This window comes from Centroberyx affinis, unplaced genomic scaffold, assembly GCF_046629955.1.
Source record: "Centroberyx affinis isolate AG114_WGS23_722 - 3 ecotype Tasmania unplaced genomic scaffold, CSIRO-AGI_Caff_v1 ptg000392l_1, whole genome shotgun sequence".
Lineage (NCBI taxonomy): Eukaryota > Metazoa > Chordata > Actinopteri > Beryciformes > Berycidae > Centroberyx > Centroberyx affinis.
In genome coordinates this window covers 127,975-153,642 of record NW_027279060.1, presented here as the reverse complement: position 1 = coordinate 153,642, position 25,668 = coordinate 127,975, and the positions used below count along the sequence as shown (strand labels likewise).

At 42.1% G+C, this 25,668-nt stretch overlaps 1 protein-coding gene across 4 annotated transcripts; it reads right to left on the bottom strand.

Annotated features, from left to right (window-relative positions):
- Positions 1-1,035: 1,035 nt before the first annotated feature.
- Positions 1,036-25,060, bottom strand: chn2 (chimerin 2). Of its 4 annotated transcripts, none has more exons than XM_071516068.1 (14): positions 24,575-25,060; positions 15,814-15,852; positions 13,309-13,364; positions 12,305-12,336; positions 11,885-11,998; positions 11,412-11,682; positions 7,004-7,015; positions 6,755-6,838; positions 5,541-5,625; positions 3,801-3,974; positions 3,414-3,491; positions 2,818-2,955; positions 2,616-2,721; positions 1,036-2,427 (listed from the first exon to the last, which is right to left on the bottom strand). In XM_071516068.1, exons 1-14 carry the CDS (start codon positions 24,621-24,623, stop codon positions 2,256-2,258), a joined length of 1,410 nt encoding a protein of 469 aa, XP_071372169.1. In that variant the 5' UTR covers positions 24,624-25,060; the 3' UTR covers positions 1,036-2,255. The 4 variants fall into 4 exon arrangements, with proteins under 4 accessions (XP_071372169.1, XP_071372170.1, XP_071372168.1 ...); XM_071516069.1 differs by lacking the exon at positions 24,575-25,060 and adding an exon at positions 17,766-17,802; XM_071516067.1 differs by lacking the exon at positions 7,004-7,015.
- Positions 25,061-25,668: the final 608 nt, after the last annotated feature.

Below are 25,668 nucleotides of genomic sequence, written 5' to 3'. Positions count from 1 at the left end.
GGCTTTTGAGGTTTCACCTGAATGTTTACTCAGTGAATCTTAACTGGGAATCAACTTAGTTCCACAGTTCTCTGCAATCTCCTCTTGTTGTTTTTCCCTCCACAGTTAAGGCTTGCTGCCAAGGGCATGTCACTGCCATCAGCATGCTTTTCTGATGAGGTAGACCCTGTAAACCAGACAGGTAATGACAACTCCATTACATAGATGTTTGTGGAAATCGTCTACAGCTACACCATCCTCCTCCTCCCTCAGCAGGCCTGGCTTTGTGCCTCACAGGCCTGAACAGCCTCACCAAATGGCACCAAATTAATGCCAACCCTGCAGTTACAAGGATTAAGTTGAAACCACAGTTGGCAATACTATAGTACAGAGAAACACGTTTGAACTGCATTTAAATTTAGTTGGTTGCTTGTTAGTTGTTCTTTATTTAACCACTTGATTAAACTGTAATAAATCCCATCAAAATTCTTTTAAATAAAGAAAAGAAGAAAGGTGTGAGCAAGAATGCCGTTATTGTTTTATGATATTGCCCTGACATTCTCAGCCTACACTCAAATTACATTTTGATGTAATTTGCTCAAGTGAATGCTCTGAAACCCAAGAACAGATTCCAGACTTTGAGGGCGCCATGAAAGTGGCGAGACAGAATCCAAGCACTGTAGGACTGCTATATTTCCTCTTACAAAGAACACCACTGTTTTTCTCTCCACTGCAGCTCATACATCCAGTCTATATAACTGGCAAAGTTCCACCTCCCTGACCACACCTACAGGTAAAACTGGAGGAGGGGCCAAGTTAAGAGATATGGCATTCTTGGTAAAATACCTGGCAACATTATGGCAACAACCACTCATAAACAATCACTGCTAGCACCACACTTAGTCTTTCTTCTGCCTGAACCACTTCCCAAGGCATTACAGTGCAGTATGGTCATGTTAAATCTCTCTGGGTGTGGGATGCAGACAAACCTTTTGAGAAATTGCAATAGGTCACAGTATGTTAAATGGAAGTTTTACATCCTTTAATAAATCATCATTTGATAAATTACAATCTTAATTGCAACCATCACAAAAATACATTTTGATAAAATGGATTTGTAGAAAGGATTTACTTAATTACATCAAATCAACTGTGAAAGGAAGACGCTTGGTACAGCTACAGTATGACTAATGAGTTAATGGCAACTATAGCTGCACCGAGCTGTTATTGGCATAAAAAAAAACAAATATTGGGCCCAGATCTTATTTTTTAGTTGAAAATATCCCAGAGAACAGCTTGTAAACTGAAATACCCTTTTGGCAAAACTGGCAACCAATAGGTGTACAATATAGCTCCACTCATCTGCTTCAGAGGCTACAATATGACCTGTGAATAGTAAATCCACCTATGTATTCCTCACCAAAATAGTCACTGAATGTGTTGAAAATGAAAATGATGGATCCTTAAACTGTAACTTGTCTGACTCTACATCTTTTGTGAACAGGTTTGTATTTAGACATCGATTTAACAAATAACACTCTTGACAATATATATTATAGTGACAAAAACACATGATGCAGAATAAAAGACAAAAATAAAACATCTTTACAAAATAAATCCTTACACTCTTTGCAAAAAAGTGCTTCATGAGCTACCAGTTGTCTCATCTCTCGTTTTTTAGTACACACGGTTAAAAATATTGACCAATAAATGATCTGATTTGATCTCAGATGAAAGGATCTGCATTCTTTGATTCAAATTTTAACCTGCATTCCCACAAACAACACATTATGCACACAAAATGCACCAGTCAATATGGGAACGTTAAATCTGCTGCTATGAGGCTTGGTTTATACAGCACCAGGCCTTCACAGGTTAACACTGTGTGCCCGCACATCGAAGACATTCTGCCTGGAAGCAGATTTCACACAAAGTTATCGTCATGACTGAGTCTACACCTGGTAGTGACACTATTCAAATAAAAGTTATGAGGGAACAGCACTGTAGGTAGTTAGAAACACTGGAGTCTTTCCTAATATAAAATGATGGTCTTGGCTTAGTATGAAAACTCTAAACTTACAGTAACAAGACATAACGTCAACACTAAGCCGACTTCAACTAAAACAGTCATGCGAGAAAGAAGCATTTCAAGTTCGATTTGATTACAACAGAAACAATTTTGACACTTCATTAGAATCAGCGTGGCTTAAATTTCCTCTTTGATAGAATAAATAATTGTCCTTCGTTTCCGATGTAAGGCCTACATGCCCCAGTCCTTAGAATAAGACATCTTCATGCTCTATCATAAGCTGCACTACTAGTTTCTGCTGCCTCATGTCGTTCAGCGTTGCCAAGGCGTTCTGTTCCGGCGGCTGCATTAGCGTTGGCCCAAAGACAATCCCCAGGTTTTCAGCATTCATTAAATTGTCCTTTTCAAACATTGTCACCCTGTAAAAGACAAGAAAATAACCAGAGTCTGTAAGGAGAGACGAATCAAGTACAAATCAAAGTACAAAAACCCTCAAATGTTTTCAAACATTCGAAAAATGTCTGCTTTTCTTGTTGGGTTGGTTCGCCTCAGGAGTATTAAATGAAAAGAATGAACCGAACCATTACATTTCTCCTTGTGAACTGACCTCTTGAGGTGTGCCATCAGGTAGCGCAGGGTCTCGTAGTGCGCTGGAGGGAGCTGCAGCAAACCCTCATGGATGGCCTCCAGTCTGGATTCAGCGTTTGGAATCTCTACAAGACACAATTAGTAACACAGTTAGTATCAGGACACCGCAGAGAAGCAACAAAGTAATGGCAGCGAATGGTGCAGAGTTGATGCGCTCTTACTTGCAGCTTGAATAAATTTTGAGTACAAGTCAAATGTAATGACTGGAATGGGCAGGTCTCTCAAGTAGAGCTTCAAAGCACCAGCAATGATGTTGATGTCTGCATAGACATCGGCGCTGATGTCAGCCTTTTCACCATCTGTCGATGAGAAACAGAAAACGTGTGACTGGCATTTAATTTTGTACTACAACTGAAAAGCTGGATTTCACTGTATAACTCTCTAACTATATTGTTTCTTTACAAGTACTAAACACATTATAAACAATAGATCTAACCATTAAATTGCACTTGCACTTTATGGACTGTTTTATGGTCTACCCACAGTGCTTTCCCACCATATTTTCTTATAATATAGTATAGTTTCATCATATTTATTTTATGTCTTATATGTCTTGAGCTCTGCATTTTTTAAAATTCCAATGTGGTTGTCCACAAAGAGTAAATAGACTTCTCAACTTCTCGACAACTCACAAAATCATATGCAGTATTGTCCTTGACTGCTGCAATCCTGTTGCAATGTGCTTTTTATTTAAATTTGTGAACCTACGAACCCAAAGACCCAGACCCCGGGGCAAAGAAAGCTAACTTTAACAAACCTCGGTCAAAGGAAAGCCTCACATCCTCCACGTGCTCTGAGAAGCCAGACACTCGGTACAGACCCTCAGACTTCAGACCTGCAAGCGAAAAATTGGGAAGCTTGTCTCAATTTTTTGGCTTGTTTTTCCTCTTACACTACATTCTATATAAATAGATGTAAAACAAAAATGAATGGCTCTAGGGAAACAAATCAATCAACAATCACTGCTTTTATTCTAGCAAACAGAGGCCAAATACACATACAAATAGTACAGTGACATTTCTCATCATTGCAAAAGGAATAGCAGAATACTTGAATGTTTGAAATGAGCATTTACTAACTAAATTGCATATTTTAATTGCTCTGAAAGCAAAAAAAACGTAGCAACTGATGATTTGTGTTTTACCTCTCAGCTCTATCTCTCGAATACACATGTCCACCACCATGGGCCGTGTTGTGTTATGAGCTTTGACGAGCGTGGTGAGGTCACAGCTGAACACTTTCTTTATCCTGCGCAGGTCCGGCTGGCAGTCGCTGGGAACCAGTTTTGAGCACTGCTTGTGTACATTCAGCCCGCAATCTAGCATTACATGTGTGTGTGTGAGGGAGAGAAAGAGAGAGAGAGAGATAAGCCTCGGACTGATGATAACACAGCCATCACAGCAAGCTTAAGACAGCAATTTGAAAAGGCTTGCCAAAGACAGTGATAAACTGCACTGTCAGACAGTACAGCCGCAGCTTAGCCTGGCTGTCTCGGTGCACTGCGCCAAGGGTGGATAACAGGGAACATGGCTCTGGCGGGGGCGGGTGTTACTGTTGTAGTTTTAGTCACATCGAGGGTGCTGGACAGCTGGTGAGAGCGGAGTGTGTGAGAGTGCCTACTTGTGTGGCAGGCAGCGCTGCCCCGTGATAAAGATAGAGCAGGCAAACAGGGGAGATGCTGCAGGAATGAAGGCTTTGAGAAGCGGGTGTCTGACTCAAACAGAGCATCCAGCTGAATCGTTCATCACACAGACTTGGCATTTTTACTGCCTGAGCCACGTTAATGTTGGTCTGCTGATTGGGGTCTTCATTCTCAGTCAACACTGCCAGAGAGAGTGTGGCAGGAGATAAGACAACATAGAGGATAGACAGCGAGCCAGAGAGGACAAAGAAGTCTCTCCTGTTTTCCCATAGCACATGAGGTATCCGATGATACCAATGCTTGCCTGAGGCTTATCAGCATAGCAAATGCCTGAACAACAAACACTCTGTTTAAGGAGAACGCAAGTTCTCAACGGGCATGGCGGTGTCAGAATTGTATGTGCGCAATGAAAGAATCTTGTGACCAATGAAAACTTGAAATCCCCAGTGAACTGTGATATGCGATCAATCAGTTAGTTCTGTTGCTATATTCAGTCATCAATCGGATTTGACCAGTGCTTTATCATACTTCTAAAGCACTCAGTCATTTTATTTGATGTATGTAAGTTTTAGTGATTTTTTAGTTGTTGTTTTTATGGTGTATGGTGTCTGAGATGCTCTATAACCTCCTTAACTCTGTGTATAAAAAGTTAGCATATCTTTAATCATGTCATACCATGATGCTGAACTTGTGGCAGAGAAGCATAACTTGAAATGAATGGTACAAATGATGTCAACATACTGCATCACATGTCAGGCCTTTGCAGCTAAAAGGGAAAAACTAGTTAAAAAAGGGAAATAGGAAATAGCAGACATGTAACATCTATTTTCTTTTATTTCAGTGTCACTGCAATTAAATATTCTTGAGGGGAAGAGAGTGCAAAAAGACTGCTGCAGTTTCAGTTCTAGGTATAATATGTCTTTGCCTGACTGGGTTCTTCTCAAGGATGTGCTTTGATAAGTTCTGGCATCAGTTTATAGATTGTTAATGACAGGAGGAGCTCAACTAGTTTGTCACAGGTGTCACAGAAGAATGTTAAAGGACCGTAAAAAGGGATTTGGGATTAGGACTAATTCACATGGAACAAACCATTTTCATATTATGCAGTTGAAACATCCATGACAGGACAGTGTTAGTCATAGATCATACATTTCTTGCATAATCCATGACCTGTGTGATAGTCCAAGCAGATGGATCATGTGCAGTAAAAGCAGTTTTGAGGTTGAGGATGAGGATGGTTACCTGAGCAGCGGACACCCTGGGCGATGAGGCCCCACATGAAGTTGGCACAGTACTCGCACCAGTGTGGCCCTCGGAACGTGTGTACCTGGGGTTAGAGCCAATATGGTTATACACAGGCACAAAGACACTGTCCTTAACACACTGAAAGCATTGCAAGTCATTGCTATGTCCAGTCAAAGCAGGAGAACCTCACTTTAGATGGGTTGGATAGAGATTACCCTCTGATCCCAGGCTACAGTGGATGGGACCCCCAGCCAAATGTGGGTATTTGTATATACAAGGCAGATTAAGGGATTTACAATAATGTGTCTGGCATCTGTTCCTGGGCAGTTGGATACATGCAAACATGCCCACAAGCAAGCCGACAAGTCAAAATAACAGATGTACACATGCTGTACACCCTCAAAATCTGGATACACAGGTACATGGGGGGATATCCACACACACACACACACACACACACACACACACACACACACACTTTCATTAGGATATAGTAGACTGATGAGTGAAGAGGGCAGACAACAGGTGGTGAGTGGATAGTTTTTGTTCTTTTTCAAAGGGGAAGCGTACAAAAAGCTGGGGCCCTTTTTAACCTGCAGGTTAACTGAAACCCAAGATACAATTACAAGAATGTTTAGGTGCCCAGAGGCAAAGTATCCCTGTGCCTTAAATTCTCTTTTGTATATTTACAGCACAATAACTCTATTCCACTTTGCACTATGCACTTACACTATGTCACTGAGAGCAGACAATTGATTGTAAAATACTTTACAACTCTATAACTGGGTTTTATAAAATCAACAGCATCAGACAAAAAGGAGTCTAAGAGCTTGAAAATCAATGATGATCAATGTGTTGTGCTGTTAATGGGTTGAGTGTATTCATTAGACATGCTCAATGCATATGGGTGACAGCTGTATGTGTTCTCATGACAAGATAAAAACACACTATGCTCTCTGGGACAAGCACACAGTTAAACTGTTCACAACTTTTGAGGCAGGAAAAAACACTTCTGTAAATGCCCCTTTTCTGGAGATTGTTTTAACATTTCAGACAGTCCTGTGAGAACTAATGGAAAACTGTGTTGAAATTGTATTATTTCCTGAGGGAAAAAAAATTCAAACGAAGGTGTGAACACAGTGCCTTTAAAGCCGTCAAACGTCTCTCCTGGCCCTCACCACATCCTTTGAGTTACATAAACAGCTGCTCACCTTGAAGTTGTGTATTTTCTCATAGGAGCACTGCTTCTCCGGGCTGTCTTTCAAGGCACTCCGCCGGACCAGAGGGGAGGAGATCTGTGGACAGGAGGCCAACAGTTTAATAGGCTTCCACAGAAGTGTTCCCTTGCTCCCCAGTTTGACTCCCAGAGCCAAAGCCAGCAGCTCCTGACGCTTCCTCTCCTGTCTTTTAGCCTTGTGGGTTATCAGCTCCGCTCCTAAACCTCCTCGGCTGTCTTCTACTTCCATGGCCGTCTGGTCAGGTTCCCACAGGCTCTCCATCTCCTCTGGGGAAAGGTGCGGAGGGGAGACCAGAGTGCTGTGCAGCAGACGCTGCCGGCAACAGCCAAGCGCAGACACGGCAGCTACGCTCCACTCCCCTCTGACCCAGGAGGGCGACTGATGACAGCCAGGACGGGGTTGGCTCTGCATCTGATCTGAGTCCAGCGGCAGGAGCGAGCAGCAGGAGCAGGGGGGAGCGGGACTGGTAGTGGGCGGCCCGAGGGCAGGAGTGTGCCTCACACAATGGCCCTCTTTCACACACCCAGAAAGGGAAGAGAGAGAACAGGGTCCCTGGTGGGGAGGGGCCAGGAGGGAGGCGGGGTGCTGTCAGGACCGCTTCACACAGCTCAACAGCTCTCTAAAGCAGGATCAATGGTCCAGACACCCTCTCTATAGCACAGAGCACACTCCCATTAGCACGTTGCCTTCCGGACACACTCCACTTCACTTAACTGGAGATAATACTCTACTGCCAGCAGTCCTCAGTCAGCACCAGGTCTCCTACATGGGTCACTCTGCTGTTACGTCTGCTCAAAGCCAGACCCAGATTCTTTGGCCTGCCGGAGCCACGGCTGTGTCCTCTTAAATCTACTAGATGTTGACCTCCAGCTATGTCAGTCTGCTGGTGGAATTCCCCACACTGCCGTACAGACTGGAGCCTACAGACACTCCGACTGCAGACTACTCCCGCCAATCACTCTGCTGTCAGACCACCAAGAGAACCAGACCATCTACTGGGATTGGTAGGGATTACCGCCATAATCCTTAGTCAGGGCATAATCCTGCAGTGCCCAAATCCAAGTAAAATCCCATGGGGAGCTCATTTGCAGGCCTGTAGCAATATATTTTGCCAGCGGGGGGCTGTTGCCGTGTCCATGCTGTGTTTGTCCCTATTAGCTCTGCTTGTAAACATCAAGTCAGCAGGACTAAAAGGGTTTCTGGTCATCTAGTTAATCAACAAACTCTGAACCGAGGGACAATAGGACACTGACAACACTGCAAACTATACATGCGACATTACACTGCATGTCAGATAAGAAATACCTGCAATATATTATGTCTAACTATTGGACAAAAACTGCAAAACTGCAGATAGCAAATCCTGAAAATGGAAAGACATATGTAACATTTGATGAAGAATACAGGAGAGAAAATGAGTCACAAAGTAGGGAAACTGTTGCTTGAAATAACGAGAAAGGGTCAGAAAGCAAGTAAGTGTTGGATTTGTGATAATGAAAGGATGATAAAGAGTAATGACAGTAGAGTGCTGGAACGGAATTCTAGGGGAGAGCAAAAGACCCAAAGGGCAACTGCAAAGCTGAGATAAAATGAGAGGACTGGCAGCTTACAAGCCTGATAGACACAGAAGCTGAGTTAAAAAATTGCTTTGGGCCTTTTGGGTACCAGCCACCTCTCAACAATATAGAAACTGCTGTCTGAGAGCAACAGTAAACCAAGTGATGGCTGAGGGAGTGACAGGACAGGTGAGGACATTTGTCATTGTGGTCGACATCCTCTGAAAGGACCTTCACATGCCATACCATACCAGCTCCACAGCTAAATCAGAGGAGACGGATGAGGAATAGGCCACTGAGAGATATTTTAGCCTTCTGAGGGAGGAGAAAAGGGAAGTGGGTTGAGAGAATGTGTAACAGACATAAAGAGAGGGGAGGGAGAGGAGGGTTGTGCTCTTTGTCCCTAGGCAGATGGCTTCTTGTCTCCTAAAGAAGGGCTGAGAAGAAAGGACACAAAAGGTGGTCAGACTACAAGCCCTGCTTTCTTTTCAATGGTCTGGCTCTTTTATTCCCACAAAGCTCTGTGAGAGCACAGCTGAGCAGACTCTGTTGTGAGTGCTTGGAATCATGGGAAAACAGCACAAGTCTTTCAGTGGGCACTGACACAGTAAGAACAGCAGGACAGCACTGTGCACATCTCCCAAACAAAACAACCCTAACAACATCTACAGCAAACAGAAAAATAGACTTTCTCTGAAGAGCACAGTAGTGAGAGTATATTGTGCATTATTAAAAACTGGAAGTGACAGCCCCTTTGTGAAATGTTTTCAATAGGAGCATTGAGAACGGATCTGTCTTCTGAGGCTGAAAATAAATAATCACTTCTAAAAGTCTGCTATTGGAAATGTATGCTTACAACGCTGTGAGAGCAGCATTTTTGCATTTTACAACTGAAAGACTTGAATAGCTGTTGACTATTTTTGCATGTTTACTGCAGGAAGCTCCAGGGAGAGGGACAGGTAATTATCCTAACAAACAATCATTTCTTTAAAAAAATCCAGGTTATGCAGCCGGGCCAGCCTAATTGATGATACATTCATCACATTCTTGTATCCAGAGCCCCGCCGAGATCAAACCAGTGTGGCGAGTGTGAGGTTTGGCCACTGAGGCACTTCCGGCACACACAATAAGGGGAGGCATGTGAAAAGACAAGGAAACACAGGAGGTTGTTATACGGGTTGAGTCAAGCACCTCTCACATCTTCTGGGAGAATTTTACTCATACAAGCCTTTGCACTCATAGCAATACGGAGGTATCAACCTGACACCAAGTAAATACATGTGAAAGCTGACTATACAGTGAAGCTACTGTGCCTCTGACGCCTGAGGGTGTGGTTGTGTAATTGGTAAACATGAAGTTCTAAGAGAAACCACAGCTTCAGGCCATTGGACCCAGTCTCCACTTCTTAGCACATAATGTTAGGGAGGACAGAAATACTGAACTCTGTTTTTTTTCCTTTCTTTGGAAGTGACTGGCAGGTGTTTTTCAAACACTGCCTGGCAAAGGCTGCTATCATCAGAGCTGTCACTGACTCAGATTATTGTGTATAATGCTTGGCAGTGAAGTCAGTTTTACAAAAGCACACAGATAACTGACAATCTGACATTTAACTAGAGCCATGCTCCAGATTTTTACTTGCCACAGGGAGCTTACTGCAGTTTGCAGTCCATGAAATGAAATCCTAGTGTCGTTGCTGCAAACAAACAGTGAGCAACACTCATTTTCACTATTTGACAAAGCTTAGAACTTTGTGTGTTAAGCAAATGTAGGTTAGTCTGCATGTCTTAGGGCACTAATGAGGGCAGGTCTCTGCTCCTTGGCCTCTTCCTAGAGGTTGTTAGTGGCATGTGAAGTACTAAGCTCATTTGGAATCTCCAAGAGTCCACAGACTACTGACCAGACAGACTACGGGCCATTAGGTCCAAAATGCCTGCATTAATTTTTCAAGTCACAAAGACCAGATTGAAGACTGATGATGATAACACTGCGGTAACCGATGCTCCTGCTGACAGAACTGTCATGTCTCTGTCACTGACTGACTGTCAAGCTGACAAACTATCAGCTGGCATGTTGAAGACACAATATCCCCTAAGCAATACATCTTTTCTTCAAGCTGAGAGACACATAAAGGGTACAACTTATGAAAGACATTTTCTCTGCAGAAGAAAAGGCTAAGAAAACATTAGCATCTATTAATAATAAGAGCTTTGTGAATCTAAATTCCAGCATCAGGCAAGAGAGAGGGGAAGCAATTGTAGTTTAGATTGCCACCTAGTGGAGGGATAGTTATGTTTCTTCCCCAGACAGAAAACAGACATACACGTTCTTCACTGGTAAATCATTCACAGACAATCATTCAACAACAGCTCATCAGAACAAATGACTACAATGTGCAATTTGTCTCACCCAAGATCAGTGTCTGATACGCATGGCAGGCAGAGCAAAGTCCCAGTCCCCTTGGTCATCATTACCTTTCAGAGGAGGCAATGAAGCATGGCAGAAGCGAACACACCCAGGGGCTGCGGGGATAATGTACCTTGCTCTCACTCCCAGGAGAAAGTATCCTCTCCAGAAGCATGCTAATCTTACTGTGTAATACTATTTCGCACATATTGGAATGTTAATGAATTTGAACAGTTTTGGTCCAAATGAGCCAGCATTTGAAAAAAGCAACACCTACTCTTGTAAAATTGTTAATAGTACCAAATAATTAAAACAAATTATGGAACTTTAAGGATAACTGAGGTCCTTGGCTGAGAAAATTATATCAATTTTCCAAACCGGTTCCTCTATATTTTAGAGATATTGAATGATGAATTTCAGGCAATATTTTTTTTATTTATTTATTTTTTGATGTAATAATGGGGGAAAAGTAATAAAAGTAATAATGGGGAAATACACATGGAGGTCAGACACTGGTGGGTGGTCAGTGTCTTGCTCAAGGACACTTCAGTAGGGTGGATGCTTGCTGACATGGGGGCTTGAACCCAGATTGTCTACTCCCTATTCATTAGGCCACCCTGTTGCCCAAAAAGTACACTTAAAGTAAAAGTCAAGCTTGAATGTGGACTCACCCTGTCGTCTCTCTGGAAGGTGACTCTGCGCGGCTCTGTGCGTCCCCGGCTCAGCCTGTGCACCATCTTGTCCTTGAGCAGCGAAGTGTAACCCAGATGCTCGTAGATGGGGTTGGTGGTCATTTTGGCGATGTACTCTGCTGCCTTGGTCTCGATGTAGAGGGTGATGAGGCCATCTGTCACCAGGTCATGCACCGACTCAAACCTCTTCTCCCCCACAAAGTGCTTCCCGTCGTAAAACAATCTGTAGTTCAGGGTCTGGTGCCCAAACCTAGATTGGGATACACAGACATGGAGGGAGTGAGTGAGTGGAGTGACAGAGTGAGTGACTGACTGACTGACTGACTGACTGACTGAGTGAGTGACTGACTGACTGAAAGCACAAGTACAAGTTAGAGGCTGAACGAGCGAGTGGGCTGATGATGAAGCAGACCTTTAAGGGAGTCTGTGCTGCATACTGATGATGTTAGTACCTTAAGGCCAAGGTGTGTGTCCCCGGCTGTCTTTGGCTCTCTCTGATGAGGTAAGCACCCTCTGCTCTCCCAAGCAGCTCATCTGCATATTCTCGAGAGATCATGCCATGGAATCTGTGAAAAACGACATGGTTGCTTTAGCTCCTGTATCCATTTAAATAACTCTCTCAACACACACACATTTACATTTTAGGTGTTAAGCTCACGCTCTTATTCAGAGCATCTTATCAGAGCTCTCTCACACACACATGCAAATAAATACACACAGACATACACACAAATACACACCCATCCACCCACAAGTCTTAAAAACCCTAACCACATCTAATGCTAGACAATTATGATAAAACACACCCACTCTCAGCACAGGTATATTGGGAAAAGGCATAAAAATAATGACAATAATTAAGTTACACTCACTCTCTGCCATAATATTTGGGTCTGGTCTCCATCTGTAAAGCAGAGAAGACATATTGGCTGGAGTGATATGATATGAAAGCTCACTTAAATGGCCTTGCCAATTGTTCTTACAGCCTGTGTGAAAGATAAAGGGCTCTACACCACAGGACAGATTATCTCTGTCAGCTACCAAACCACAAAGCCAGCCCACAGAGTGTGGAGGTGGATTAGAGGCAGTGCAAAAAAATCACTGGTGATTGATGGCCAGCTGCAAAGTTTTAATATTTAGTGTGCCACTGTGTCATACTGTGGGTGTATAGTGTATCTGCATTGGAAATCTTGCACAGGGTTTGGGCAAAAACAAAACCCTTTCTAATGGAAATGCCAGCATAAAAACATCCTTCACTGTAATGATATGTGCTTTATCTGGCATGGCTTTGATCAAGTCATCTTGTAAAGGGCACAGTCAGTGCTAAACACTACTAGCATAATGAAGTGAAGTCATTATCCAGGCCCTCTATGCAAAAACAGTAGAAAACACCATCTCAGATGCCACTGTAGAAACTCTTAATCTCACTTATGATCATAACTGTTTTATGAAAATGTATTGTCAATATGTCTAACATCATTTTGTGATCTTCAAATTATTGGGTGACCACTTCTGCTTTGCTGAAAGGAGAATTGTTATCCTGGAAAACACTGTTCCCTTAAAAAAAAAAAAAAATGGGGTGAACTGGTGGCTCAGCTGGCTGAGGCGCATACCACATAACATGACCTGCTGGGTTCAAATAATCCAAAAGACTCTTGTCGCATGTCATCCCTTCTCTGTCAACTGTCCAAATAGTGGAAATGCCAAAAAACATAATAAATCATGAGATGGTATTCACTCAGAATTGTTATGTTATTAGAATATGCCAGGTAATTTCCCACAGAACCTCCTTCATTATCACAGGACTTTATGTTTGTGTCTTTGATTTTGGCCATACACTGTAGCCTATAGCACGCCTGTTTACAGATGTACTGACCTCCTGAGGACACGTGATCCTCTTTGGCCTCGGGGCCTCCTGCTGTAGCTGGTACACTGTTAGAGAAATACATGGATGTTAATGGGGCTTTTCTGTTCTTCTGAGTTATGTGCATAGCTCAGTGCAAACGGTAAACACATCAATTACATACATGTTGTAGTTCATTACCAAAAAAACATGCTCAGTACACAATCAAAGAGGAAGTAAACCAAATGATGCAGTGCAGGGGTCATACACAGGACACTGTACTGGACACACAGTATGTCTCCACCTCATTGCTTAATCTCCTTAAGTCCAGTTTCTGACATTGCCCCGCCAAGGTACAACAGAGGCCATTAGCTAAGATATGTGTGGCTAACCACTTAGTGGTTTACATGGCAGGAGCCATGCATCTGGAATCCCTTTGTGTGAATGAGGACATATTTCACAGCGGTGGACCTGTTCTACGATGCTCACAGTGTACATTATTCATTTTGACTGGAACACAGGGATACACACCCCGACACATGCAGCACAACCAGGCTTACATGGATTAGGCATACTTAAAGTGTTGGGAGAACTCAAAGTAAATCAGTGGAACCAGTGAAAATGGAACTGAGGAATTTGCGGCATGCAGAAAAATCACCACAAGCACCTCAGCAGCCTCATAGAATTATGATATCAGAATCAGTAATTAAATAGAAGAGAAAAGCCAACACACTCAGCTGCTGTTTCCACTGTTTCAATGTCATTTTTCAATCCTGAATTGGATCTCTGTCAGGCCATATAAACAATGGTATACTTCCCTACGCCTACAGTACATACTTCACCAATTCAGGATGGAAATATTATCACAACAGTGGAATCGGCAGCTGTGTGAGGATTTCTTTTACATTTCATGTGTTATCCTCCAGGCATCTAGAACTGGAGCTGTGCAAATTTCTCTGTCGTTTTACAAACTGAGCATACTGCCTTGAAACAGTCTCTATATAAAAATCCTGGATTATTAATAGAATAACTTTACTGATTTATAATGAACCCCTCCTTGATACTTCTTCCTAAGGGATTTGGCAGTTCATGACCCTGTGGATGAGGATGGAAGAGTAAAAAACGAAGGGAGTGTCCTCAATACCAATAACTGGGCACAGGACACCACTGTGCATTCCCTATCGTATGGTACTACAGCATACAAATCGCTGTGTGAGGCTGAGCTAAGTCTTAACCACAGCAGATTCTCCAGGCGGGGGAAGGAAGGCTCCTGACTGTGAATTTTCGTATTTTGTCAGGGTGACTTAAGTCAACCAGCAAGACCTGGACATCTTCCATTCCCATGACATAGTGAGCTCTAAAAATACCTCAGTCAGAGACCAGAGGAGTCAGGAGTAGATCGGAGACATCAGAGATCCAGCATTATTGTAAGATGATGTAATAAAACCATTCCATTAAGACAAAAATGTACACAAAAGCTATAAAATATAATGGGTATTAGTGGAGTATTATTAGAGTAAAACCAGCTGTAACCAATTAAAAGACTCTCCAATATATATGATTTGTGCTCTGCTCCAACATTTCTAGCAGATGCAATGCATATAATCTCAACCCAATTCCTCCCTTGTAACACAGCAATCTATAATGAGGTGGGTGTTCTGAAGACCCCGTTTTAGCTGAGCCTCTTTACAGGTAGAAATCTTATTTCCTGGCTTATGGTAACCTATTTTCCTCAGAGATCTGGAATTTGCTGCTTTGTGTATGTGTGCATGTGTGTGTGCGTGCGCGAGTGAGATGTGTGGGTAGGTGTGTTTGTGTATACACTCACTGAGCACTTTATTAGGAACACCTGTACACCTGCTTATTCATGCAATTATCCATTCAGCCAATCATGTGGCAGCAGTGCACTGCATAAGATCATGCAGATACAGGTCAGCAGCTTCAGTTCATGTTCACATCAAACATCAGAATGGGGAAAAAATGTGATCTCTTTGACCGTGGCATGGTTGTTGGTGCCAGACGGGCTGGTTTGAGTATTTCTGAAACTGCTGATCTCCTGGGATTTTCATGCACAACAGTCTCTAGAGTTTACACAGAATGGTGCGAAAAGCCAAAAACATCCAGTGAGCGGCAGTTCAGTAACTCAGATAACCTCTTTACAACTGTGGTGAGCAGAAAACATCTCAGAATGCAACACGTCAAACCATGAGGCGGATGTCACTTTGGTAGCCGGTTGACATTGAGCTGAAAGCTGATACCTACCCAGTATTAGTATGGTGTTCCTAATAAAGTACTCAGTGAGTGTATGTCTGTGTGTGCCTTTTGTGCTTGTGTGTGTGTAGCATTAGCCTTTCGGTACCTGCAGCATATCAAATTGCATCCCATGCTACAAAATTCAATTCTTCCATGTATAGAAAAAACGTATCTATGTTTTTTATAGATCACACATAAATTGTCCATTATTTTGACAAGCACACTAGAGGCCAAAGTCAGGGTTAGACAGTCCTAATCAGCACATATATTTTAATAGGTACTTACAGTAAGACTTCCATATGGGTGGTTGGTAGTCCTCGGGGTCTGAAAACCATAACAACAAAGAAAATTTCTATTATGAACCACAGTGTTAATAGACTGTGCCCTGTTTTCTCTCATTAAAATCTCCATTTTTATTCCCTTCCCTGTGGATTGACTGTGAGCCCTTCACCATGGTTATGTCAGTGTTGTTTATTTCCCTGTTATAATTATGCATAGGGCTTCCCACTGTGCAGCTGCCTCTTGAGATGCACCAGTGAATACACTTTTATTCAGTGCCCCTGATTCAAGGACAATCAATACAGATGTCCGCTTGTTTCACTTACCATCCCGTTGGCACACACCAGATCCATATTGCCCACTGGCAAGTTCCCTAAAACATACAACTCTATTCTGAGTGTTAATTGATAAGAATACAAACACACCCAATTAAATTAAGGAAAGAAAATACAATACTCAACACCCATGGGATTTTCCTCTGGGAAAATTTGTTTTTATGATTGTATTGTTAATGTCTGATTAGGTGATTGTGATCACATTCCTGGAATATCTACAGTTATGAGTGGAACTTCTTCAGTCTAAATCTGGCATCATGCACACTGACATGTGGTCGAACCTCTGTATCTGATCATTGACAGAGGTGCAGGAAGACTGTGGCATCCTAAAGAGATGTCAATACTTTTTTCATACCCATCCAACAGTGCAAGCAGTCCACATATCAACATCCATTTAAACCAGTTTGAAAAGAACAGGAGAGGTAATGAGGCAAACACCCTGTAACAACTGATAATGTAATAACTTACCAAAATGTAATAAAAATGTCCCACTAAATGAGTCTAAAGTTTAGTAAAATCTGTTAACGTCATAAATTGCCTGTAATATTAAACATTATTATGTAATATTGTAATATTATTACATTATCCGGCAATGTATTACATTAACATTATTACATTATATTATTATATATATTATTGCTTCATAAAAGGTGTATTTTAAACTGATGATGTAATAATAATGTTGATTTATCATGTTACAATTCATAATAATTAGATGACAGCAATGACTTGACTTATTACATTACAATGTTATTATTACCTCATCAGTAAAAAACATGGTACACCCCTTATGAAGTAATAATCCCCTCCTCAAGTAATAATTGTTGGTTAATGTAATGATGTGATGTTTTTACATGATCAGGAAACAATTTTGACCCATATAGAGAAACATTTTATTACATTTTGACAAGTTATTACATTATTTTTAATTTAGATTATTACTTGCTACATGTGTCAGTGTGCATTGCACTGTGGGATGGGTTGGAAGGACCAAATGATGTCAGTCAAGGAGACGGCCATCTTTATGCCTGGTCCAGAGGCATAGCTCACATAGGCAGAAGATTTTACATGCCAAATGCACACAATATCTGCATCTATAACTATCTATAAGTGCATAGGCTTCCTCAGTCTTTCAGAGGCTTGGTGTAATATCATCAAGGTAAAGGCCACGGGTTGTGTCCCCAATGAATCACAGCACTCCCGTATATCACCCAGCACCTCTGCCAGAAGACTCAATTGACAGGTGGAGTTACTGGCTGTGTGACCAGTGAATCACATTGGTCCAGAGGATACACACTCTTCATTTAAAACATTGCTGTCCATTCATCAGCAGATCAGCACCACACCCCACAGTCTGGAGGGACTGCGTGCAAACCGGGGCAAAGCACACCTGAGGGGGGAAGGGATGAGGTGGATGGAAACCGATGGGCACTTGTTGGATGTGGGCAGAATGCGATACACTGAATGTGACTCATACATGGCATGAGTGTTAAAGCCTCGTTCTCTTAATGACTGCAGTGCCAGTCTCTATAGATTCCTGGCCTATTTCAGTCTGTTTGACTGACAGCACTTACAGACTGCAGACTCACACTATCTTTTCTCCATGCTGCTTTCTCTGCTCACTGGCAGAGGAAGAAGAGCTTGACAGGAGGCTGATCATAAAATCATCATGTAAACACACCAATAGCTCATGACTGCTTGTCTTAATGAAGATACACTTCTTACTTCAGCAAGAGTTGAATTTATTACAGAGCAAATACATTATGTAACTGACTGATAAAAAAGACAATGGACAAGTGTGATAGCTCAATTGAGAAGGGGATGTTTTAAGGGCAAATGTTCTTACTGTAATGGAACGCCTCCAGAGAAAGTCTGTCTTCACATACGATTGATTAGCCTTCAGGCTCAATTTGCTGATGTGTGGCCAAACTGCCTGAGAAAATGTATTGTCCTCAGAAACACTGGAGCTTTGTCATTGCACCCCTGCACTGGCAACAATCTGAATGATTTATTCTACTGCGGCTTGTTTAAAGAATGTGATTTCATCTGGTTGGCTGCCAAATATTCTCTTTTCAATCTGATTCTTTTTAATAACTAATGCCGTCTCAGTCTGGAATTCTGCAGCAGCTTTATCTTGGGGTGGGTCTGGTTCTGATGCAAACACTGGCACACACTTGCACAAACATACACACACATACATGCAAATACATAAAGCTGCACCATGCCTACCCCCTCACAACCAAACACACACACACACACACACACACACACACACACACATCCAAGCATGAATGCACACACACACATGGGCGGACACGGACACACACACACACACACAAATGCAAAGGACATCAAAAAGAATTTCAAAGTGGCAGTGAGTTTGTGCTATGTCTGTTGATCAGGGGGAATTTCAAATTCTGGAACAGCTGGAGGGTTCTTCCCCGAAGAGACAGCTATTAATTGTGTTGCCCTCCATTACTCACCAGTCAGAGACATTCGATAAAATAATTACCGGCGGGTGTTTGCTTTGGTGACAAAGAGAATATGTGATGAATAAAGATCAAGCTTGCCTAAGACTTCATCCCTTGAGATAACTTCTGCTCAAGAGTCTGTGCACTAAAAATTCTACTTCAGCACATGAACAGTTGCTTGTGTGGAGGTAGTAATGGCTGAGAGTAGCACAACAAATTTAGAGCATTTGTGACCTACACAGAATTATGCCTGCAATATAATTTTAGTTCATTTTAATGAAAGAGACCAGATGCTACTAGAGAACGTAAACAGTTGGATCAACACATCCAAATACCTGCTGCCTGCAACACACAGCATATGCTTTGAAAAGGAGCCCATGTCATCCTATCCATATGGAGAGCTAGACCAAACAGGAACACATGAAAACACACAAGCACACGCACACACATGCACACACATTGAACAGTTCCATTTCGAAATGAAATAACCACCATGCCAAATACCAAACAAACACCAAATAATCTCACAGCCAGTGACAAAGACCTTCTTCACCACCTGGTGAATCAACAAAAGTCCACCTCCCTAGGCTTTGCTACATTTCATTGTTTGATTGGCACTTTTTATTGTTACATTTTCAGGTTGTAAGTTTTAGGTTGTGATCTAGGTTTAACTTGGGTCTCTTGGTTGCCTGGGTGCTACCCAGCAGTTTAGCTAACACTACTTTCTTGTCAATTTAGCCTAGTCTCACCGTTTTACAGCTGCAAAGCTGTTTTAACCTAATCTGTCAGCATCAACCTCAGCGTTTAGGTTCAGGTTTATTTTGGGCTTTTTGATTGTTTGGCTTTTGGTGATCAGGTCCCACACAGCAGTTGCCAGTGCCACCTGGTCACTGGTCGTCCTGCTTAGCCGCTAGCATAGCCGCTGGCTTAGCCTAACCTATTAGTGTTCAGTGTCTACTTTAGCCTTCACATTCCATTATTTTCCCAAAATACTCAAAAGGATTGTAGCCAGCCTGATAACCTGTCCAATGGCAATTTATTTGAACTGTTTCAATCAGGTTTGAGGTATTTCCATTCTACCAAATCCGCACTCATAAAAGTGGTCAATTGCTATTGATTCTGATTCAACCTCAGGGCTATTACTACACAACTTGAGTGCAGCGTTTGATACGGTTGACCATAACATGCTCTTAGATTGTCTTGAAAACTACATTAGTATTAGAGGATGTGCTTTTGTGGCTTATATCCAATCCATGCATTGCATTCTTTCAATGCATTACGCCTTCCACAATAATATGAGTACTGTAATGTGGACTTTGGCGTACCACAAGGCTGTTGTGGGCCCATTGCTATTCTGTATGTACATGCTACCTCTCAGTGAATTCATTAAAAATAATTTTCATTGCTACGCTGATGACACTCAACTCTATATGCCCATTAAACTGAATGACTGCTCCCAATTCCTAAATTTAGAGGCGCTTATCTGAAGTCAAATGATGGATGTCCCTAAACTTCCTGCTCCTCGATGCCAACAAAACAGAGATGTTTAGGTACAGGTAACTGTTTGAAAAAACTACTCTGAATTTTGATACTTCAACAACCTTTGTGTTACATTCAATACTCTCGTTTGAGTCGCACATCGAAGATACTACTAAAAATTCAACCAACATTAACAATGCAGACACAGAAACCTTAGTGCATTTAACTGTATTGTAAACATTTGTATTGAAGATGTCTAATATACAGTAGATGTCTTTAAATCCAGGCTAAAAACCAATTTAGTTTCATTTGGCCAATCTTAGGTTTGCACAATACCTGTTAGTGACTCAGTCTCTTCATTGAGCAATGTTGATCTAGTTAGTTAGCACTAGTGCAGGTTCTTGCCCATGGGAATTTAGTTGGTGTGTCCTATTTTCCCAGTCTATGTGCAGCTGCTCATTCATGTTGGTGCGTGTCTGTATGTGTCTGCTGTGTGTATGGGTGCGTCTCCTATCGCTTTTCATTTCAGGGTTGTGACTGTGGCTGGGGAGCATTGGCATACATTGTGGTCCTTGCCTCTGGTGATAGTTGTTGTCCATGGTGACTGAGATGGTGCTGAGCATCCCTGTCACCAGTTGTTGTTCCTACTGTATGATGACCTAGATGACGACAGTAACAATGGTGACCAAGTTGGCACTGATGCCCCATTTCAACCAAGTATTCTTATTGTGTTTATTCTGTGTATTTTGTTCATGTACTGCTGTATTATCAATTTTGTGAACTTTGTTTGCCCACTCTTGGCACATGGTATGTCTGATCTGTCCTGGAAGGGGGATCCCTCTCTGTGAGACCCTTGGCAAGGGTCTCACATGAGGTTTTTGTGGGAGTTTTTCCTTATTTTCACTAAGGGTCCAGGTTGTTATTTTCATATTGTTTCATAATGTGGAAATTGTGAAACCCTTTGAGACTGTAACTGTGATTAATGGCTGTAAATAAACTTGACCATTTTAATACATATACACATACAAAATCATTGATAGCATCAACATTTTAAAGGGTAACTTAATTCCTCCTTGATTGAAACAATTTTACTCAACATTTCATTTTAGTGAAATTTAATGATGAACTACAGTGAGGTTTTTTTTTCCAAAATGGAGACCAAGCGTTTTGGAATAGAACTCATCGAGTGTACACACACAGCCACACACACACACACATACCCTCACACAAGAAACACAAACACACACACACACACACACTCACACACACACACACACACACACACACACACACACACACACACACACACACACACACATACATACACATACACATACACACGCGCGCACACAGACACACACACCTGACCATCATGTCAGAGGGATGCAGCAGAGCTCCTGCAGGGAGGCCATCTGTGTATTACACTGGTCCAAACCAAGCATTTCAACACATTCTTAGTCATCCATGGACCAGATAATATGTGACAGGTATGAGAGAGCCTCTGTGACTGGTGTTTGGTTGTGTACTATTGGGCAGGAGACCCTTAGGGCAGCTGTATGTTCAGTGGTTAACAAGACCTGTAGGTTAGTTTAGAGGAAGTAAAACACTATTTGGTAATTGGATTCTGACCTTGCCCAGTGGCTGCCACTGAGAGAACCCGTTCTTGTAATTAATAATGGATAGACTACTGGCATATGCACAAGCAGCACTGGTTACTTGGGGCACTCTGTGGCTGTAAAACAGATTATTTCAGTAAGTCACTCAGTATACATGTCACTAATCCAGTTCTAAATGATTCACATAGGAAAGGAACACAAATAGAAGCAGAGGTAATACATGCTGCCTAGGATTTTGGGAGGAACAACAGCATTTGCTAGAAAACACATGTAGGATCCTGCTGAGGAGCAGTGTGTCTCACTGTGCAAGACTGTAATACATGGCTGTAATTCTGCCTCCCTGTCCAATTTTGTCATTTCAGGCCTAGGGCAGAAGGCATACTTTCATGCTCTATCCCTCAATTTATTTTCAAAGCTTTATTTCCAGGAGCTGTCTGGCGAATGCCGTACTGGTACAGTACATGTTTCTGTGCCCACTCGTGCCAAGAATGTGTAGGAATCTCCCAGATCTAGAAGAATAGCCACAAATTATCTTTCCAGAGAAAGGAAAAGATTGCAACACATATGTTGCAATCATTTGGCAATCTTTTCCTTTCCTTACAGCTTATCTCTTTTTATTTAGCTGTTAGTGCCTAGAACGTAGGGTTATACCAATTATTTGCCTCTATCTCCTGTGTAATAAGGTTGTAGCTAGTAATATTATAGACTATGTGTATCTACAGTGAAGATTTATGAAATGGTTCGCGCGCTTACGTCTGTTCCCTTTGGTGTAATATTGTTGCAAGGAGCACAATAAGTAAATCAGTAAATAAAATAAATCAGTATTTCCTTCCACAGTGTAATAGCATTCCGTAGTGTAATATCATCCCGACTGATCACTGCTTGCCATCAGTGAATGATTATTCACATATTTCCCTTAGTGAACTTGGATGAACTTTATCTCCTCACTTTCCCCTCCAGATACTTCACAAAGAAAAGCCGCAAAACAAGATTGCTAGATAGACTTATCTTTAGAAGCAGCTGAGATGTCTAAACCGAGAGCATTTTGTCAGCAGCCGGAGCAGGGGGACTAATATGGAGCAGAATTTGAGCACGGATTCATTTTTGAGTCACATGCCTCATAGACAAGATTATTCAAATGTTGTGTCTGACTGCCAAAAAGCTCTGCATGAAAATAATGATACCCTTGTGACAACCACTCTATCCCTGGCAGCAGCACAGCTTGTAACCTCTGATAATTATATTGAGAGCCCAACAGTAATGACAACCCTCCACGCCACAGAAAGAAAAGACTTTCCTCTTAAAGCAGCAGTGGTCAAACAGTAAATCCACTGCTTTCGGCAACACACACATGAGATAATGCTTTGTGAAGCATGTGGTTTCCGCAGGCTATATCAGCTTGGAACGATTGTCTGTCACTCCCATTGGGCAGTACCTTGGGAAATGTGACTCTGGCTGTGTGGTGTGGTTGGGATGCAGAGGAAAATAAAATAAACACTGCCTGTACTATGCATTCACCATGTGATAAACCTACGTATAACGTTACCGTGCATACATTTGTGAATGCAGTATTCTATTTAGATTTTTAATGTGTTGTTTAGGTGGAAAAAATACCACTACGTATTTTCAAACGGTGACTGTTGATGGTAGAATATTGAGTGGAAACAGAAAACTTAGACCTAAGTGTAAGTCTAGTATTAAATTGCCTCCCCCTCCCTCTTCTCACACACAGTCTCTCTCTCTCTCTCTCTCTGTCTCTCTCTCGCTTATGCACACACACACACACCCCTCTCTCTGGTTGTTGGTGGGGCTTCCACATCAAACAGCACTGTGATAGTGGAGTTTGTACTTTATACCCTGGCAAACATGAGCAACGGGCTTTATCAACACAGAATAGAGTATACTGAAGCAGGCATGGAACTGCTGTTTCATTCTGGGTTTGTTTGAACAGCTGCAATCCCATTTTCAGTTCACATTCTGTGGAAACTGTACCCTGAAATTTTTGCAAATATATAATAGGTGCTACTCACATTTTCACAATACCTCATTATTGTCAAATCGAATTTTAAATTTTGTGCATACTGCAGCAGCATGCACTGTATTATGTCACTAGACCATGAAATAATAGGATAAGTATTTTCTAAATGTCACAACAAGTGCCAGTCTGGGGCTGCATTTTGGAAAATGGTAGACTACTACCTTGAAGCCTGCCAAGTGGAAAGTCAACAAGGAAATGACGGAGATGATTGGCAATCTAATGACAATATCCAAACCAAACCTCATGCAGGCTGCATCTTACAACCTTGTAATCCCTCCACGCACGAAAGGCGTTCACTCCCTCTAACATTTCCACCGCTGCATCCAGACGCAGTGTAGGGAATTGATGCTTCTCACTTAATCTTTAATCGTTTGATCATGAGTCATTGAAAGCGACTTGAATTGTATTTTTTTTGCTAAATGTTCACTGGACACGTGTAAGACGCCGATGAAGACGAAGAAGAAAAAATATAAATGAAGAAGAGTAATGCCAGGCAGCCAGTCCTCCGGGTGCATGTGTTGTTTATGGTGAGCGCATGCTGGGCGATGGCTATATGGTACAAAGTAGCAAGATAATGAGAAAAGTTTGATTCATGAGCAGGCGCTGCTGCTATGACATACATTACCATACATTTGCACTTATTAGAAAAACGATAACGCTTTTGAAAACTGAATGAATGATAATAATAATAAGATGTATTATTATTATTATTGTTGTTATTGTTGTTATTGTTATTATTATTATTATTATTGTTATTATTATTATTATTATTATATTAACTGTATAGCTTCAGTGTATAGTTTCCGTACAGGTTACTTGAACTCTTACCAGAGGAGACAGATGAACCTGAGAGGCTTGAGTTGCTGGATGCTGCCATCCCAGTCGGTTTTACGGCTCGGTTACTCCCGTTCGGTCAAGGTGCGCTCACAGCGGCTCGTCCCCGGCGGAGCTTCCATTTCACTCACGTCCTGTGCGTCCCTCTCTGCTCTACCTCCACACTACCGTGCCGGTGACTATTTCATGTCTCGCCTCGTCTCAAGCCCGCCGCGACCCGTTTCTCTGATTCCTCCGATTCCTCTTTCCCTCGCTTCCCTGTGCGCCGCGCAGGAGCCTAAGCTGCCGCATATAGGTGCTATCGCCACTGTAAGGATAAAAATAGTCGGGCAACCTACACGAACATTACCGTGAACTTCTGCTCGTGTTCCCCGGCTGCGTTTCTCCGAGCCATTCCCCCAGACAGAAGCGACATAGAGGCTATACGTCTAGATTTGTTATGCCATGTACAAATGAAAAACACTTCGGCTGTAGTATGGTTTCCATGTGCCACTTTAAGGATTGTAATAAACACACTACACTGCAGCGTAGACGCGCCTTCTTAAAGTGAAAGTTTGGAGGCAGGCTAGACCGCGGGTTCCCAAGCTGGTGTACGGGGACCCGCCGTGGCCTTGGGCGCTTTGGATGAGGGTCCAGGGAGTCCCCAGCAAAACCAGGAATAAGTACCGTATGAGAGAATGTTATAAGAATTTCACCATCCCCACCGTTAGGGTACACAGTTAATCCAGTCATATAGCCTAATACCAAACAACTCCCAAGATGAGGGTCCTGCCCTGAAGTTGATCAGACTTGGGTCCTCAAGTTTGGGCTAGACCATGGCTCATTTGACTTGAACCTGTCTGTTGTAGTTCTCCACACACAGGCTTTGGGTTTCATACAGAATTCAAGGAACAGTCTAGATCTATCAATTAGAAGATGTAATATATCTTAAAAATGTGGTAAGAATAAGAATAATTCGTTACTATTATAATAATATCAAGTGAACTAGTCCAAATGCTGTAAGCACAATGCCCCACCATTTATGTAGTCTATAATATAATTAGACTCACTTTTAATATTATCAGAAAAACACTGAGGTAGGCTAATGA

What these genes read in the sequence shown, in the direction of transcription:
- chn2 (XM_071516068.1), bottom strand. Translation starts at nt 24,623, where the DNA reads ATGGCAGCATCCAGCAACTCAAGCCTCTCAGGTTCATCTGTCTCCTCT. An exon ending in CCCAAATATTATGGCAGAGA is followed by an intron (nt 11,999 to 12,304) that starts GTGAGTGTAACT and finishes CGTTTTTCACAG; the next exon opens with ATTCCATGGCATGATCTCTC. An exon ending in AAAATTTATTCAAGCTGCAA is followed by an intron (nt 2,722 to 2,817) that starts GTAAGAGCGCAT and finishes TGTGTCTTGTAG; the next exon opens with AGATTCCAAACGCTGAATCC.